This window comes from Dermacentor silvarum, chromosome 3 (genome assembly GCF_013339745.2).
Source record: "Dermacentor silvarum isolate Dsil-2018 chromosome 3, BIME_Dsil_1.4, whole genome shotgun sequence".
Lineage (NCBI taxonomy): Eukaryota > Metazoa > Arthropoda > Arachnida > Ixodida > Ixodidae > Dermacentor > Dermacentor silvarum.
Window position 1 is genome coordinate 9,659,168 of NC_051156.1, and position 14,785 is coordinate 9,673,952.

At 48.2% G+C, this 14,785-nt stretch overlaps 1 protein-coding gene across 1 annotated transcript in view; it reads right to left on the reverse strand.

Annotated features, from left to right (window-relative positions):
* Nucleotides 1-14,785, reverse strand: part of LOC119445314 (zinc finger protein 425-like) — a 105,644-nt gene that overhangs the window by 43,771 nt on the left and 47,088 nt on the right. The window contains exon 15 of the mRNA XM_037709628.2: nt 563-749. Within this exon, the coding sequence (XP_037565556.1) occupies nt 563-749 (187 nt within the window). The remainder of the gene's footprint in view (nt 1-562; nt 750-14,785) is intronic.

Sequence of the window (14,785 nt, forward strand, 5' to 3'; positions counted from 1 at the left end):
ATTGGCCGGACAGGTAGAGAACGTGGATGTAATACTCCTGTGGCTTGAGGGCCGCGGGCAAAGCAGCCAGATGGACATTTGAGGGTGGACAGCCAAAAAGGGTGTGATGATCAGTGATGACATCAAAAGGACAAGCATACAAATAAGGGCAAAATTTTCTAAGAGCCCAGATGATCGCCAAACACTATTTCTCCGTAACCGAGTAATTAGACTCGGCTTTTGCAAGAGTGTGACTGGGATTACCGCGGACGGGTAACGGTCGCAGATGTTTGGCCAAGCACCACAACCATGAGCTTAAGCCAATGGCGATGCCACTTAGACGCAGGCCACTCTTCTTCACTACAGTTTCCTTGTTTTTTTTTCCCCACTGAGGCTCTGTGTCAGTGGTGGCCAGAAGGATTAGAACTGTGCAAGACTAAACACACTCTGGAGAAGGCATTCGTCCTGCAGTGAACTGTTGTTAAGTTGATGATGGCAATTACAACAGCAAAAGTGAAGTAAACAAAATGCATCAAAACTCAGTTGCAGAGTAAAATGTGCAAGGCTGCGTGAATCCTCTTACTGTTGTTACCGCTCTCCTCAGTTGCCATTTCGACTTCAGTGGTAATGGTTGCTGCTTCATTGCTGCTGTCACCACCCTCGTCACCAACGGACTGCAGAGGCGCCATCACCGCATCCGAGAAGATAGCCACTTCGCCCATGGGAGTCACGGGTGCCATGTTGTCAACAAAGGGTGCTGCCGTCACCGTCTGTCACAAAAGTTGCACGAGATCCGACAGAATGAAAACATGTTGCATCGCACGACACTGCACAGTTTAGGGAAATACACGGGACTCAATAAGTGAAGTTGATGGCCCACGGGGTCACTGCCTATTCATGGCGAGAAAAACATCTAGAAATGTGAGCATTTTTAATTATGAAAAGCATTTTAATTTATGTTTCTTGCTACATTGGTGATCAAACAAAGCAGAAAATGAAAGATAACACATCCCTCATTAATGACTGGAGAGTACAAGTTCTATTCACAACAGTGCCTCCCCCCCCCGTGGCCCTTTTTGCTGCTGCTTTCTTTCAGATGACCTTAACCCTTTGCGGTCCGTTGTCGGCCCTGCCCGACAACGCAAAACGGCCATAGCGGTCCGATGTCGGGCACCACCCGAAGGGTGTTCGGGGGTTAAATTTCGCGGTTTTTTCTCACTGCGATTTGTGCGCATTCTTTGTATACATGATGCGCCATCTCTTGAGGGATAAATAAACTTTGTTGAAGTTTACTTCTTTTAGCACTAGGGTGCAGCACAATGTTCAGCACGGCTTCTGGATACCAGAGCGTTCTACTTGAGTGTGGAACTGCACGATTCGTGCGCATTCTTTGTATACATGATGCGCCATCTCTTGAAGGATAAATAAACTTTGTTTGTTGAAGTTTACTTCTTTTTGCACTAGGGTGCAGCACAATGTTCAGCACGACTTCTGGATACCAGAGCGTTCTACTTGAGTGTGGAACCGCACGATTCGTGCGCATTCTTTGTATACATGATGCGCCATCTCTTGAGGGATAAATAAACTTTGTTTGTTGAAGTTTACTTCTTTTTGCACTAGGGTGCAGCACAATGTTCAGCACGGCTTCTGGATACCAGAGCGTTCTACTTGAGTGTGGAACCGCACAATTCGTGCGCATTCTTTGTATACATGATGCGCCATCTCTTGAAGGATAAATAAACTTTGTTTGTTGAAGTTTACTTCTTTTTGCACTAGGGTGCAGCACAATGTTCAGCACGGCTTCTGGATACCAGAGCGTTCTACTTGAGTGTGGAACCGCACAATTCGTGCGCATTCTTTGTATACATGATGCGCCATCTCTTTAAGGATAAATAAACTTTGTTTGTTGAAGTTTACTTCTTTTTGCACTAGGGTGCGGCACAATGTTCAGCACGGCTTCTGGATACCAGAGCGTTCTACTTGAGTGTGGAACCGCACAATTCGTGCGCATTCTTTGTATACATGATGCGCCATCTCTTGAAGGATAAATAAACTTTGTTTGTTGAAGTTTACTTCTTTTTGCACTAGGGTGCGGCACAATGTTCAGCACGGCTTCTGGATACCAGAGCATTCTACTTGAGTGTGGAACCGCACGATTCGTGCGCATTCTTTGTATACATGATGCGCCATCTCTTGAAGGATAAATAAACTTTGTTTGTTGAAGTTTACTTCTTTTTGCACTAGGGTGCGGCACAATGTTCAGCACGGCTTCTGGATACCAGAGCATTCTACTTGAGTGTGGAACCGCACAATTCGTGCGCATTCTTTGTATACATGATGCGCCATCTCTTGAAGGATAAATAAACTTTGTTTGTTGAAGTTTACTTCTTTTTGCACTAGGGTGCAGCACAATGTTCAGCACGGCTTCTGGATACCAGAGCGTTCTACTTGAGTGTGCAACCGCACGATTCGTGCGCATTCTTTGTATACATGATGCGCCATCTCTTGAAGGATAAATAAACTTATAAACTTTGTTTGTTGAAGTTTACTTCTTTTTGCACTAGGGTGCGGCACAATGTTCAGCACGGCTTCTGGATACCAGAGCGTTCTACTTGAGTGTGGAACCGCACAATTCGTGCGCATTCTTTGTATACATGATGCGCCATCTCTTGAAGGATAAATAAACTTTGTTTGTTGAAGTTTACTTCTTTTTGCACTAGGGTGCGGCACAATGTTCAGCACGGCTTCTGGATACCAGAGCATTCTACTTGAGTGTGGAACCGCACGATTCGTGCGCATTCTTTGTATACATGATGCGCCATCTCTTGAAGGATAAATAAACTTTGTTTGTTGAAGTTTACTTCTTTTTGCACTAGGGTGCGGCACAATGTTCAGCACGGCTTCTGGATACCAGAGCATTCTACTTGAGTGTGGAACCGCACGATTTGTGCGCATTCTTTGTATACATGATGCGCCATCTCTTGAAGGATAAATAAACTTTGTTTGTTGAAGTTTACTTCTTTTTGCACTAGGGTGCAGCACAATGTTCAGCACGGCTTCTGGATACCAGAGCGTTCTACTTGAGTGTGGAACCGCACAATTCGTGCACATTCTTTGTATACATGATGCGCCATCTCTTGAAGGATAAATAAACTTTGTTTGTTGAAGTTTACTTCTTTTTGCACTAGGGTGCAGCACAATGTTCAGCACGGCTTCTGGATACCAGAGCGTTCTACTTGAGTGTGCAACCGCACGATTCGTGCGCATTCTTTGTATACATGATGCGCCATCTCTTGAAGGATAAATAAACTTTGTTTGTTGAAGTTTACTTCTTTTTGCACTAGGGTGCGGCACAATGTTCAGCACGGCTTCTGGATACCAGAGCGTTCTACTTGAGTGTGGAACCGCACAATTCGTGCGCATTCTTTGTATACATGATGCGCCATCTCTTGAAGGATAAATAAACTTTGTTTGTTGAAGTTTACTTCTTTTTGCACTTGGGTGCAGCACAATGTTCAGCACGGCTTCTGGATACCAGAGCGTTCTACTTGAGTGTGGAACCGCACGATTCGTGCGCATTCTTTGTATACATGATGCGCCATCTCTTGAAGGATAAATAAACTTTGTTTGTTGAAGTTTACTTCTTTTTGCACTAGGGTGCAGCACAATGTTCAGCACGGCTTCTGGATACCAGAGCGTTCTACTTGAGTGTGGAACCGCACGATTCGTGCGCATTCTTTGTATACATGATGCGCCATCTCTTGAAGGATAAATAAACTTTGTTTGTTGAAGTTTACTTCTTTTTGCACTAGGGTGCGGCACAATGTTCAGCACGGCTTCTGGATACCAGAGCATTCTACTTGAGTGTGGAACCGCACGATTCGTGCGCATTCTTTGTATACATGATGCGCCATCTCTTGAAGGATAAATAAACTTTGTTTGTTGAAGTTTACTTCTTTTTGCACTAGGGTGCGGCACAATGTTCAGCACGGCTTCTGGATACCAGAGCATTCTACTTGAGTGTGGAACCGCACGATTCGTGCGCATTCTTTGTATACATGATGCGCCATCTCTTGAAGGATAAATAAACTTTGTTTGTTGAAGTTTACTTCTTTTTGCACTAGGGTGCAGCACAATGTTCAGCACGGCTTCTGGATACCAGAGCGTTCTACTTGAGTGTGGAACCGCACAATTCGTGCACATTCTTTGTATACATGATGCGCCATCTCTTGAAGGATAAATAAACTTTGTTTGTTGAAGTTTACTTCTTTTTGCACTAGGGTGCAGCACAATGTTCAGCACGGCTTCTGGATACCAGAGCGTTCTACTTGAGTGTGCAACTGCACGATTCGTGCGCATTCTTTGTATACATGATGCGCCATCTCTTGAAGGATAAATAAACTTTGTTTGTTGAAGTTTACTTCTTTTTGCACTAGGGTGTGGCACAATGTTCAGCACGGCTTCTGGATACCAGAGCGTTCTACTTGAGTGTGGAACCGCACAATTCGTGCGCATTCTTTGTATACATGATGCGCCATCTCTTGAAGGATAAATAAACTTTGTTTGTTGAAGTTTACTTCTTTTTGCACTTGGGTGCAGCACAATGTTCAGCACGGCTTCTGGATACCAGAGCATTCTACTTGAGTGTGGAACCGCACGATTCGTGCGCATTCTTTGTATACATGATTCGCCATCTCTTGAAGGATAAATAAACTTTGTTTGTTGAAGTTTACTTCTTTTTGCACTAGGGTGCAGCACAATGTTCAGCACGGCTTCTGGATACCAGAGCGTTCTACTTGAGTGTGGAACCGCACGATTCGTGCGCATTCTTTGTATACATGATGCGCCATCTCTTGAAGGATAAATAAACTTTGTTTGTTGAAGTTTACTTCTTTTTGCACTAGGGTGCAGCACAATGTTCAGCACGGCTTCTGGATACCAGAGCGTTCTACTTGAGTGTGGAACCGCACGATTCGTGCGCATTCTTTGTATACATGATGCGCCATCTCTTGAAGGATAAATAAACTTTGTTTGTTGAAGTTTACTTCTTTTTACACTAGGGTGCAGCACAATGTTCAGCACGGCTTCTGGATACCAGAGCGTTCTACTTGAGTGTGGAACCGCACGATTCGTGCGCATTCTTTGTATACATGATGCGCCATCTCTTGAAGGATAAATAAACTTTGTTTGTTGAAGTTTACGTCTTTTTGCACTAGGGTGCGGCACAATGTTCAGCACGGCTTCTGGATACCAGAGCGTTCTCACTTGCACGCGCAACCGCACGTTCGCGCGGTTCGCTGAGAAGCATGACCACATTTTCACCACGTGCGTTTTACGGTGGTGCATTTAGTGAAATTTTCTAGGGGTTTCCATTGTCAATAGCTTCATTTTGAGTAGCACACAGCTGCAGAATCATGGTGAGAAAGAACAGCGACACCTGCAGTACTGCCGCAACCTCATCCTACAGCTGGTGGGTGACGTGAGGGCTAGAGCCAAAAAGCGGGGCCTGTCTGCACGGAAGGAGTGCAAGGAAAGGCTAGATGGGAGGAGCCATTTCATCTACAAGCTCCCAGGCTGAAGCAGCAAGGACTGTGCCGCTTGTAGTGATTGAAAATCAAACGGAGGCAGGAGGGAAACTGTGTTTTTCTGCAAAACCTGCAGTAACAACCCTGGCCTGCACCCAGGAGAATGCTTTGAGCGGTATCATACGCTGCTCAAATATCGGTAGAGGAGTTGCCTGCAGAATGCAAGAGAAGAATTAAATATCCTGTGAGTTTTTCTTCCACAGTTGGTGGTTTTGTTAGCGGCGCCACAAACTGGCAAAATAGTTTTGGACCAGAACAGCCGGAAAGTGGGTAAAAGTTTCGGACCGCAAAGGGTTAAATCAAATTGGAGGTCGGAGTTCAATAAAGCACATAAAGACACATTACTGCCCTGCATTCTTCTTGGCTTCAGTACTGAGTGAAGACATCTTTGGTAGTTACTATAGCTCCTGCATTACAAATAGCATCCTTTCATACTTAACAGTAACAGTGAAGTGCAACTGATACTGGTCTGGAGCAGACCACCGTCAGTCGCACTTCACTCTTCGAAGAGCCAGGACGTGTGTCGAGTGAGCTCCTGAACAACACTTTGCAATGTGTTGAACACGGTTTAAACCATGGATCTGGGACTTCTAAGATGCGAGATAATGCTAACGCATATCTCTCGCATTTACTGCTAAATCACCACTGAATTTATGTTCAAAGATTTTGCATTCTTTTTCCTTTTGGAAGACTCATCCAGTAGCCAGATTTAATTGTTATAACCAAAAAACTGGCATGTGAGCATTGTAGCAAACGGTTTATTTTGCCATAGAACACATGCAAAAGTTGACGGTACATCGGCTGCTCATTGTTATATCCAATATATAGTCGACTTTCGTTAATTCGTCCCTGACAGGACCAACAAAATTGATGGAATTATCCAGCGGGTTGAATTAAACAAGATGCAGAAAAAATGGCAATACAGAAATCTAATGTGAACTTGATTTGTTTAGCAAGAAAAAATTTACCAATGATTTACGATACCCCCTCATGCGAAATTTGAGCACAGCTTTATACGTGTCTTTATTTCGCGATATATTTGTTGGCGCCTCGTGCGGCATGTTGCAAATGGAGTGAAGTGTGGTGCGACTGCCTCGCTAATCGGGAGATCGCAAGAGCCAGCGCGTGGGTCACGTGTGGGCGTGATTCACAGCAGCCACCACCGACAAGCCTCTTAAAAGACGGGTGCTACTCTGGCGCCATCTCGTAGCCATCGTCACCGCACTATGCTTTTTTTCTCACACTCATGGTTCCGCTGCACCCTCCTCTCCTCTTTCCTCCGCTGCGCTCCGCGTTCGCTTTCATCTTTCGCTGTGCTCGTTATGCCGACGTTCTCCGCAGGAACGGGCACCTAAGAGCTGCGCTCTAAAATGGGCAAGGGTCTAATATGTGTTGCACATTGGCGGCCGGTTTCCTAAAGTGAGCTTCACCACACAGTTTTTAAAGTCATCTTCGCTGCACTACATCTGTGTCATGCGGTACAGCATACAAACATTGCAAAGGCAGTTTTAGTTTAGATTGCACCGCGCAGGCAATTTCTGGATAAATTTTCTTTAAAAAAGAAAAGAAGGCACGCATTAGAATCAGATAAATACCGCAATCAGACGTTCTGTTATTGCTTGAATATTCTCCTAGGGCAGGCCAAAAATAGGTGTTTTCGATGGGATATATATATATATTTTATGACGTGCGTTCAATGCATTCACTGTCCCCTAAGCTCCACCAAGAAAGACACTGCCACTAAAGGGGCCACTTGGGGTCACCATAGGGGTTCAGGCACATGCATGCTGACTGGTAAAGTTACAATTATCTGGGCGAAGGCCAATTTTAGGATCGAAATAACAAAATTTTGGCCAGATAGAAATGCATGGGCCCTGGCCAGAACCCTTTGTTGGGATCGAATTAACCAAGAAATCGAATTAACCAGAGATGAATTACCAGAAGTCTACTGTATTGTTACAACCAGTATTGCTATAAGTGGGCTCGACTGTACTAGCATCCATTTCTCACTTGTGTCACTATGAGTGTGCACCAATAGGCGCATGCCATTGGATGTGAGCGGATGTTTGTGCAACCATTGTCAAGATACCGCATTTCTTGAAGGCACATAGCAGCTTTTGCTTGCTGTTTGTATATATGGAAACATTATTCAAATTACTGTTACGTTACTGTTATATATATATTTGAACATTTGCGACGAGTGAAAATGGCAGATGGCGTAAAAAGTGTGCTGGCATCAGCAATGATGTTGCATGACACTGTGGCAAGGGCAGAGGAGCACGGTGGAATTGTAACGTCTGCGGCAACAAATACTTTATCTTCAGGTTCACGAGCGTCAAGGAGTGGGGCATGACACAGCGTTTTAAATTCCACTGCAGCACGAGAACAGTCGATGACGGCCTTATTAGCGGAAAGGAAGTCCCAGCCCAAAATAAGATCGTGCGAACAAGAACACAGCACCAAAAATTCGACGATGTAGAAGAAGCTGTTGATCACAACGCGAGCAGTACACGCAGCTGGAGGCGTGATGCAGTCTGCACTGGCGGTACGAAGTGATACGTTTGACAGTGGAGTCGTAACTTTTCTGAGCAAACGGCAAAGTTTGGCACTAATAACTGAAACTGCGGCACCAGTGTCGACGAGAGCGAGTGCAGCGACACCGTCCACATATACATCAATAACATTAGTCAGAGAAGGGAGAGGCATTGGTCTGTACGCGGGTGACGCAGTTCTTGCCTCTGGAGCTGCGACAATTAGTTTACCCGTTCTGGCGCAGAAGGACGACGATGCAATATATATATATATATAGTAGAATGTCATCCATGTGTCTTGGAAAAATGAAGGGTGAAATAACGTGTGATCTGACGTCACTAGAACATTTGGCAGACTCAAATGTAGTGGATGGCTACGTAATGCAAAGTGTTGCATGAATTGTTGCCACATGAGATGCCGATGCACGCCAAGCTTGTCGGGCTGTCATGTATAAAGACTAATTTGTGCATGTCTGATGCGGCGTATGGCCAGTGACTACAAGAAAAGAAAGAATGGTAGGTACTGTGCGAGCTCGCAGGACGCGGCACATCGGTCAACAGCCAATCACGAAAGGACACGGGTTCTGGAAGGGGGAGCAGATGAGAAAGAAGAAAAGCAAGGCTTTTTTTTTTTTTTTCTTGGAGAAGAGGGCCGCGGTGCGGAGAGGAAGAAGCGAGGCTGTCGGGCTGCGGGTCCGAGCTTCAAGACTTCAGCAACGATCTGGCCTCCGTCCTACCTCCAGCCTGTGGTCTTTGCTGGTGCTGGTGACATGGGGCTGAAGACTAGAGCTTCACACTCCCCTTCGGCGACGTCTTGGCTGAGCTGTGGATGATCCTCAAGAAGCGAGCAGCGACTTATCCTCAAGAGACCGACGTCCTGCCGCTGCATCGACCCATGTCAAGTAATTGTGACCAGTCACGAACCTTTCTGTTTTCTACAAATGTTTACTTGTGAGAGAACATATCTAGAGCTGCATGAACGTTTCTATTAGTCTTTGCATTTTGCTTACTACAGTGTAGACCGCTTATAACGTAAGTCGCCGGAGTCCCGAATATTCGCACTATAAGCGATACCGCACTATAACCAAAGCAACAACTTTCAAGGCCCGTACATATGCAAAACATGTGCACCGAGCCGCCACGCATATGCGACAGTCGAGGAATGCGGCTAGAATGTTTGCATTCAATTTACAGTCGAATCTCGTTAATTCGAACCAAATCACGCAGCGGCGCCTCCGATCGGCAATGCTCCGGCACCGCCATGGAGTAAAAGCTTAGGCGAGACCCCTCAATGTCGCCTGCGAAAAAAAAAAAAAAAATGCGGCGGAAATTTCACCTTCTCTCAAATGGCAAGGTCGCCGATTCTGCGTTGCGCCGGAACATGCGTGTAGGTGCCGACGTCTCAGCCACGCTACCGTAGCCACGTGTAGAAAATGGCAGTGAACCCTTCTTTCTCCTTTATGCTTCCTCTACTTTCTAGTCACGTGTTGACCATGCACGCTGCGGCTACGGCGCAGAGGGAAGCAGCGGGGCTGTCCCAGGCCGGCCAACGAAACTGCCCACGCCGGCAAACGCCTGCTTCCCGATAACGGCAGAAAACGAAACTTCGGGGAGCTGGCGCCGGGCCGGCTGGAGCGGCAGCACGGTGACAGCCGAAAGTGAGGGAGGTACGAGGGAGGGCGAGGGGAGCCACCGAAGTGGCGGAGTTACCGAGGCGAAATCCGCTTCCCTGCCGCCCTCCTCCCTCACATTCCACGGTCTCCGCGTGCGCCCTTCGTTGTGCTGTGCCGGCGCCGCCCGCTTCCTGAAGTTTCGTTTACTGCCGTTATCGTGAAGTGAGCACTGGCCAGCATTGGCAGTTTCGTGGCCCTCGCTCGCTATGCGCGCCGTGATATTTCACGACTCGCACTCAAGATTCTGGTTTCAGCCTCACTGGCTGTTCGTTTGCACCACATGCCCTTTTCCTCCACTTCGCCTCTCTTTCTTCCTCGAGCACACCTTGGGGCGCCCGTTTGAGGGGAGCGTTCGCCGTCTCCGCTGACTTCCGTACTCCCAGGCAGCCGCACTGTAACCGGTATTTCGTTTCCCGCAACTGCACTATAAGCGATATGTGTATACATGGAGTGCTATGGGAAAATTAACGGGAGTCTGGAAAGACCGCACTATATCCGGTCCTGCACTATGAGCGGTTATGTTATAAGTGGTCTATACTGTATCGGCCTCGTTGTTTCTTTTCCCCACTGCGGATTTGCCTCAGTGGTGGCCAGAATAATTTGAACCATGCAAGTGTAAATACACTCCCAGGCAAGCAGCCCCGTGTTAACCTAAGCAAACCAGATCATAACAAAATGGTGCGACAGGATGCAGCCGGTTGCTCATAGCAGCTTGAACGGAGAGTGATGAACATGAGCTTAGCAAAGCTTATTACATTGGGTGAGCACTTGGAGCTGCAGGGCGTGCAATTAAGAAATTGGGCAGACGAGCAAGTCACTAAGCTGCATGAGGAACGGGCTGCCGAAAGAGAGGCGACAAAACAGCACTTTTAGTTTGAAGAAGAGAACTTGCAGTTGCGTTTAAGTCTCGCTGAGGTGGGAGAAAGCAGTTTATATCAACTATTTATATAAATAACCATGCTGTGGTGACACTGCATACGAGCTCGACGCGTATGCGTGTCGGAATAAACAGTCGACGAGCTGCGCTCTAGGTGACGAAAGGAAAGAACCCCTGTTTTCTTGTGCTGGCCGATAATATACACTCTCGGGGACGTCACGTGGTAAAAGTAGCTTGGCGGACGCAGTTGTCACCCAGCTATCTGTCGTGACGTCACACGCCGAACACAGGCACCTTACCACTGTTTTGTTTGCTGTTTTGGAACGGTGTCCCCCCGATATTATACTAGGATTGGACTTCTTATCATCTCATGCCGCCCTCTTTGACTGCGCATCCAGCGTGATTCAGCTTCAACTGCCCCAGAGCTGTGACATCCCACAAGAGACCCAACCGCGCTTATGTCCCCTCGAGGACATCCGCCTACCACTGCAATCCACCCAGTACGTTAGTCTGACCTCATTTCGACCTGTTCCTGACGGCGTCTATGTGGTGAGTCCACGTGCTCACGTATTGCTTGAAAGGAACGTCGCCGTGCCGCACACCCTACTCACTGTTGCAGACAACCGGACCACACTCCCTCTCCTCAACTTTAACTACTGCGCGCAGGTGCTCCCCAGAGGCATGTCACTAGCTGATATCTCGCCTATTGGTGATTGCAAGATCTCCGTATTGGACACAGAAGGTCCACCATCCTCCGTAGGCGAGTTCGATCAGTCCAACCCTGCAGTGGACGAACTAAGTAAGATGATCGCAACTGACCTTCTCCCTACGCAGGCTACTGAGATACGCCGAGTCTTGGAGGCTTATCGCGACATTTTTTATTTTGATGGTCGTCCTTTAGGCCAGACATCAGTGCTCACTCACCGTATACATACCGGAGACGCCAATCCCATAAGCTGACAGCCGTACCGTGTGTCACATGCCGAACGTCAAGTTATACAGCACGAGGTGGACAAAATGCTGACTAAAGGCGTCATCGAACATTCGTCCAGTCCGTGGGCTTCCCCAGTTGTCCTTATTAAGAATAAGGATAGCAGCTGGCACTTTTGCGTCGATTACCGACATCTGAATAAGATCACGCGCAAAGACGTCTACCCGCTGCCACGTATTGATGACGCCTTGGACTGTCTGCATGGAGCCCAGTACTTCTCGTCCATAGACCTTCGCTCTGGGTATTGGCAGATCGCTGTAGTTGACATGGACCGCGAAAAGACCACTTTTGTAATGCCGGATGGGCTTCATCAATTCAAGGTTATGCCCTTCGGCCTTTGCAATGCCCCGGTAACCTTCGAGCGAAATGATGGGTTCATTACTTCGTGGCTATAAGAGGTCCACTTGTCTACCTTATTTAGAAGACGTGATAGTTTTTTCACCCACATTTGCGAGTCACCTTACGCGTCTGATGACCATTCCTGGTGTTTTCCGACATGCCGGCCTGCAACTCAACTTGTCAAAGTGCCACTTTGGACGTCGCCAAATTACTGTTCTTGGCCACCTTATCAGCGCCGCAGGAATTCAGCCCGACCCCGGCAAGATTCGCGCCGTCCACAACTTTCCTGTACCGTCATCCACAGCAGATGTCAGAAGCTTTGTTGGCCTATGCTCCTACTTCCGCCGCTTCATCAAGAACTTTGCCAACACCACTCACCCGCTCACCGACCTACTCAAGGAAGATGCTTCTTCTCATGGGGACCTGCGCAAGCCGAAGCCTTTGCCGCCCTCGTCCGCTTGCTAACGGCTCCACCATTGCTGGCTCACTACGACCCTTCCGCTGCTACTGAACTTCACACAGACGCCAGCGGCCATGGCGTAGGAGCTGTTCTCGCTCAGCAGCAGAAGAATGCACAGCGCGTCATTGCATACGCAAGCCGCCTTCTCTCGACAACAGAGCGGAACTTTTCTATCACGGAACGCGAGTGCATGGCATTGGTTTGGGCAGTGGCTAAATTCCGCCCTTACTTATTTGGCCACCCATTTTTCGTTATCACTGATCACCATGCTCTCTGTTGGCTCTCATCGCTGAAAGACCCGACTGGACGACTGGGTCAGTGGGCGCTGCGGCTACAAGAATACACTTTTACTGTTCTGTACAAATATGGCCGTTTACACAAGGACGCCGACTGTATCTCCCGTCAACCGGTCGACAGTCCAGACCATGATGCCCACGAGATGGATGCTTGTGTCCTAGCCATTTCAGACTTGCATGACATTCGCAATGAACAATGCCGTGATGACTCTCTACATCTCCTCATCGAACGAGTAGCTTCTGTGCATCCCGAACCCGCTATCAGCGCATTCGTCCTCCGCAACGGCGTTCTGCACCGCTGCAATTTTCGCCCTGAAGGCCCGAAACTTTTGCTTGTCCTACCTTGACATCTTCGGGCAGAAGTTCTTGCGCAGCTACATGACGTGCCCACCGCCGACCACCTCGGTGTCTCCCATACCTACGACCGCGTACGACGCCGCTTTTACTGGCTGGGCCTGTATCGCTCTGTGCACCGCTACCGTTGCTGCCTGTGCACTCTGTCAGCGCCACCAACGACCTGCTGTATTACCCGCTGGACGCCTACACCCCATTGATGTTTCTTCCAAACCATTCTTTCGCGTCGACATCGATCTCCTAGGCCCTTTTCCTATGTCTAAAACTGGCAACAAGTGGGTTGCTGTCACGACTGACGACACGATGCGTTACGCCATCACGCGAGCATTGGCAACAAGCTGCGCTACGGATGTCGTGGATTTCCTTCTGTATGACGTCATACTACATCATGGCGCCCCGAGGCAGCTGCTCACTGATCGCGGCCACACATTTTTGTCCCGCGTTGTTGAAGATCTTTGTTTCTGTTTTGCCGTGCACAAACTAACCACCGCATATCACCCCCAGACTAATGGATTAACTGAGTGGCTCAACCGGACGTTGACGGACATGCTATCCATGTACGTTTCTCCGGACCACAGGGACTGGGACGACTCCTTACCCTACATAACATTTGCCTATAATTCGTCCCGCCACGAGACCGCTGACTTTTCACCATTTTATCTGCTATTCGGCCACCACCCAACTTTACCCTTCGACACACTTGTTCCACCCGCGACCAACATTCCAACTGAGTATGCCCGCGACATCTTCGCCCGGGCTCACACAGCTCGCCAGATTGCCCTCTCACGGCTCACCACCTCACAGGTTGCACAGAAGACGAGGCACGACAGCTGCCACCGGGACGTTCATTTCTCCCCAGGGTCCCTAGTTCTTCTATGGACACCAAGCCGCTGCATTGGATTGTCCGAGAAACTTCTCCCGCGCTACACTGGGCCTTACAAGATCCTACGCCAGCTCGGCAATGTCAACTACGAAGTCTCCTGCTGGACTATTGTTCATCGTCTGCCCCTGTTCCCACTGATGTCGTCCACGTTTCTAGGCTGAAACCCTATTTCCCCGCGACTTGGCCCCCATAAACACTACCACCAAGATGGCGGCTTTCCAACCGGAGCGTGATGTTACGGAGCAGTGGGGCATGGTGTGTCTGCGAACAACGAAGACGATTGAGCTAGGAGAGCGCGCGGCTGGTTCGAGCAGCCATCTTGTGGATCCAGCATTGTTGCAATTTGTAATACCTGTAAATACACCATTGCTTCACTATTTCTGCCCCGTGGCAATATGCCCCCTTGAATTCCACGCTTCCGGCTACGCCTAATGCGCTATCTTTTCAGTGTCCAGCACGTTCCCGGCAAATCGCTAGTCACAGCTGACACCCTTTCGCGGTCCCCTGTTGCACGCAGCGATTCTGAAAAAAAGTGGCTGTGGCTTAACTCAGATATGCCTGGGTGTGCGAGTGAGAGGCTAAGCCAAGTGTTGCATGCATTGTGCTACTCACCGGACTCAAATATCGCATATGCCAAAGTCTTTCGCAAACGTCACACGCAGATCCAAACGGATTGTCTGTAAAGTCCGTTTGGAACATGCGCATCGCACTTGAACTTTCAGCCAGCCGAATCACATGATCTATCACACGGCGAGCCTTCACATCCTTCAACCGTGTTGTATCGGCGGCTAGGCGCGCTGCTCTCCGAGGTGCATCA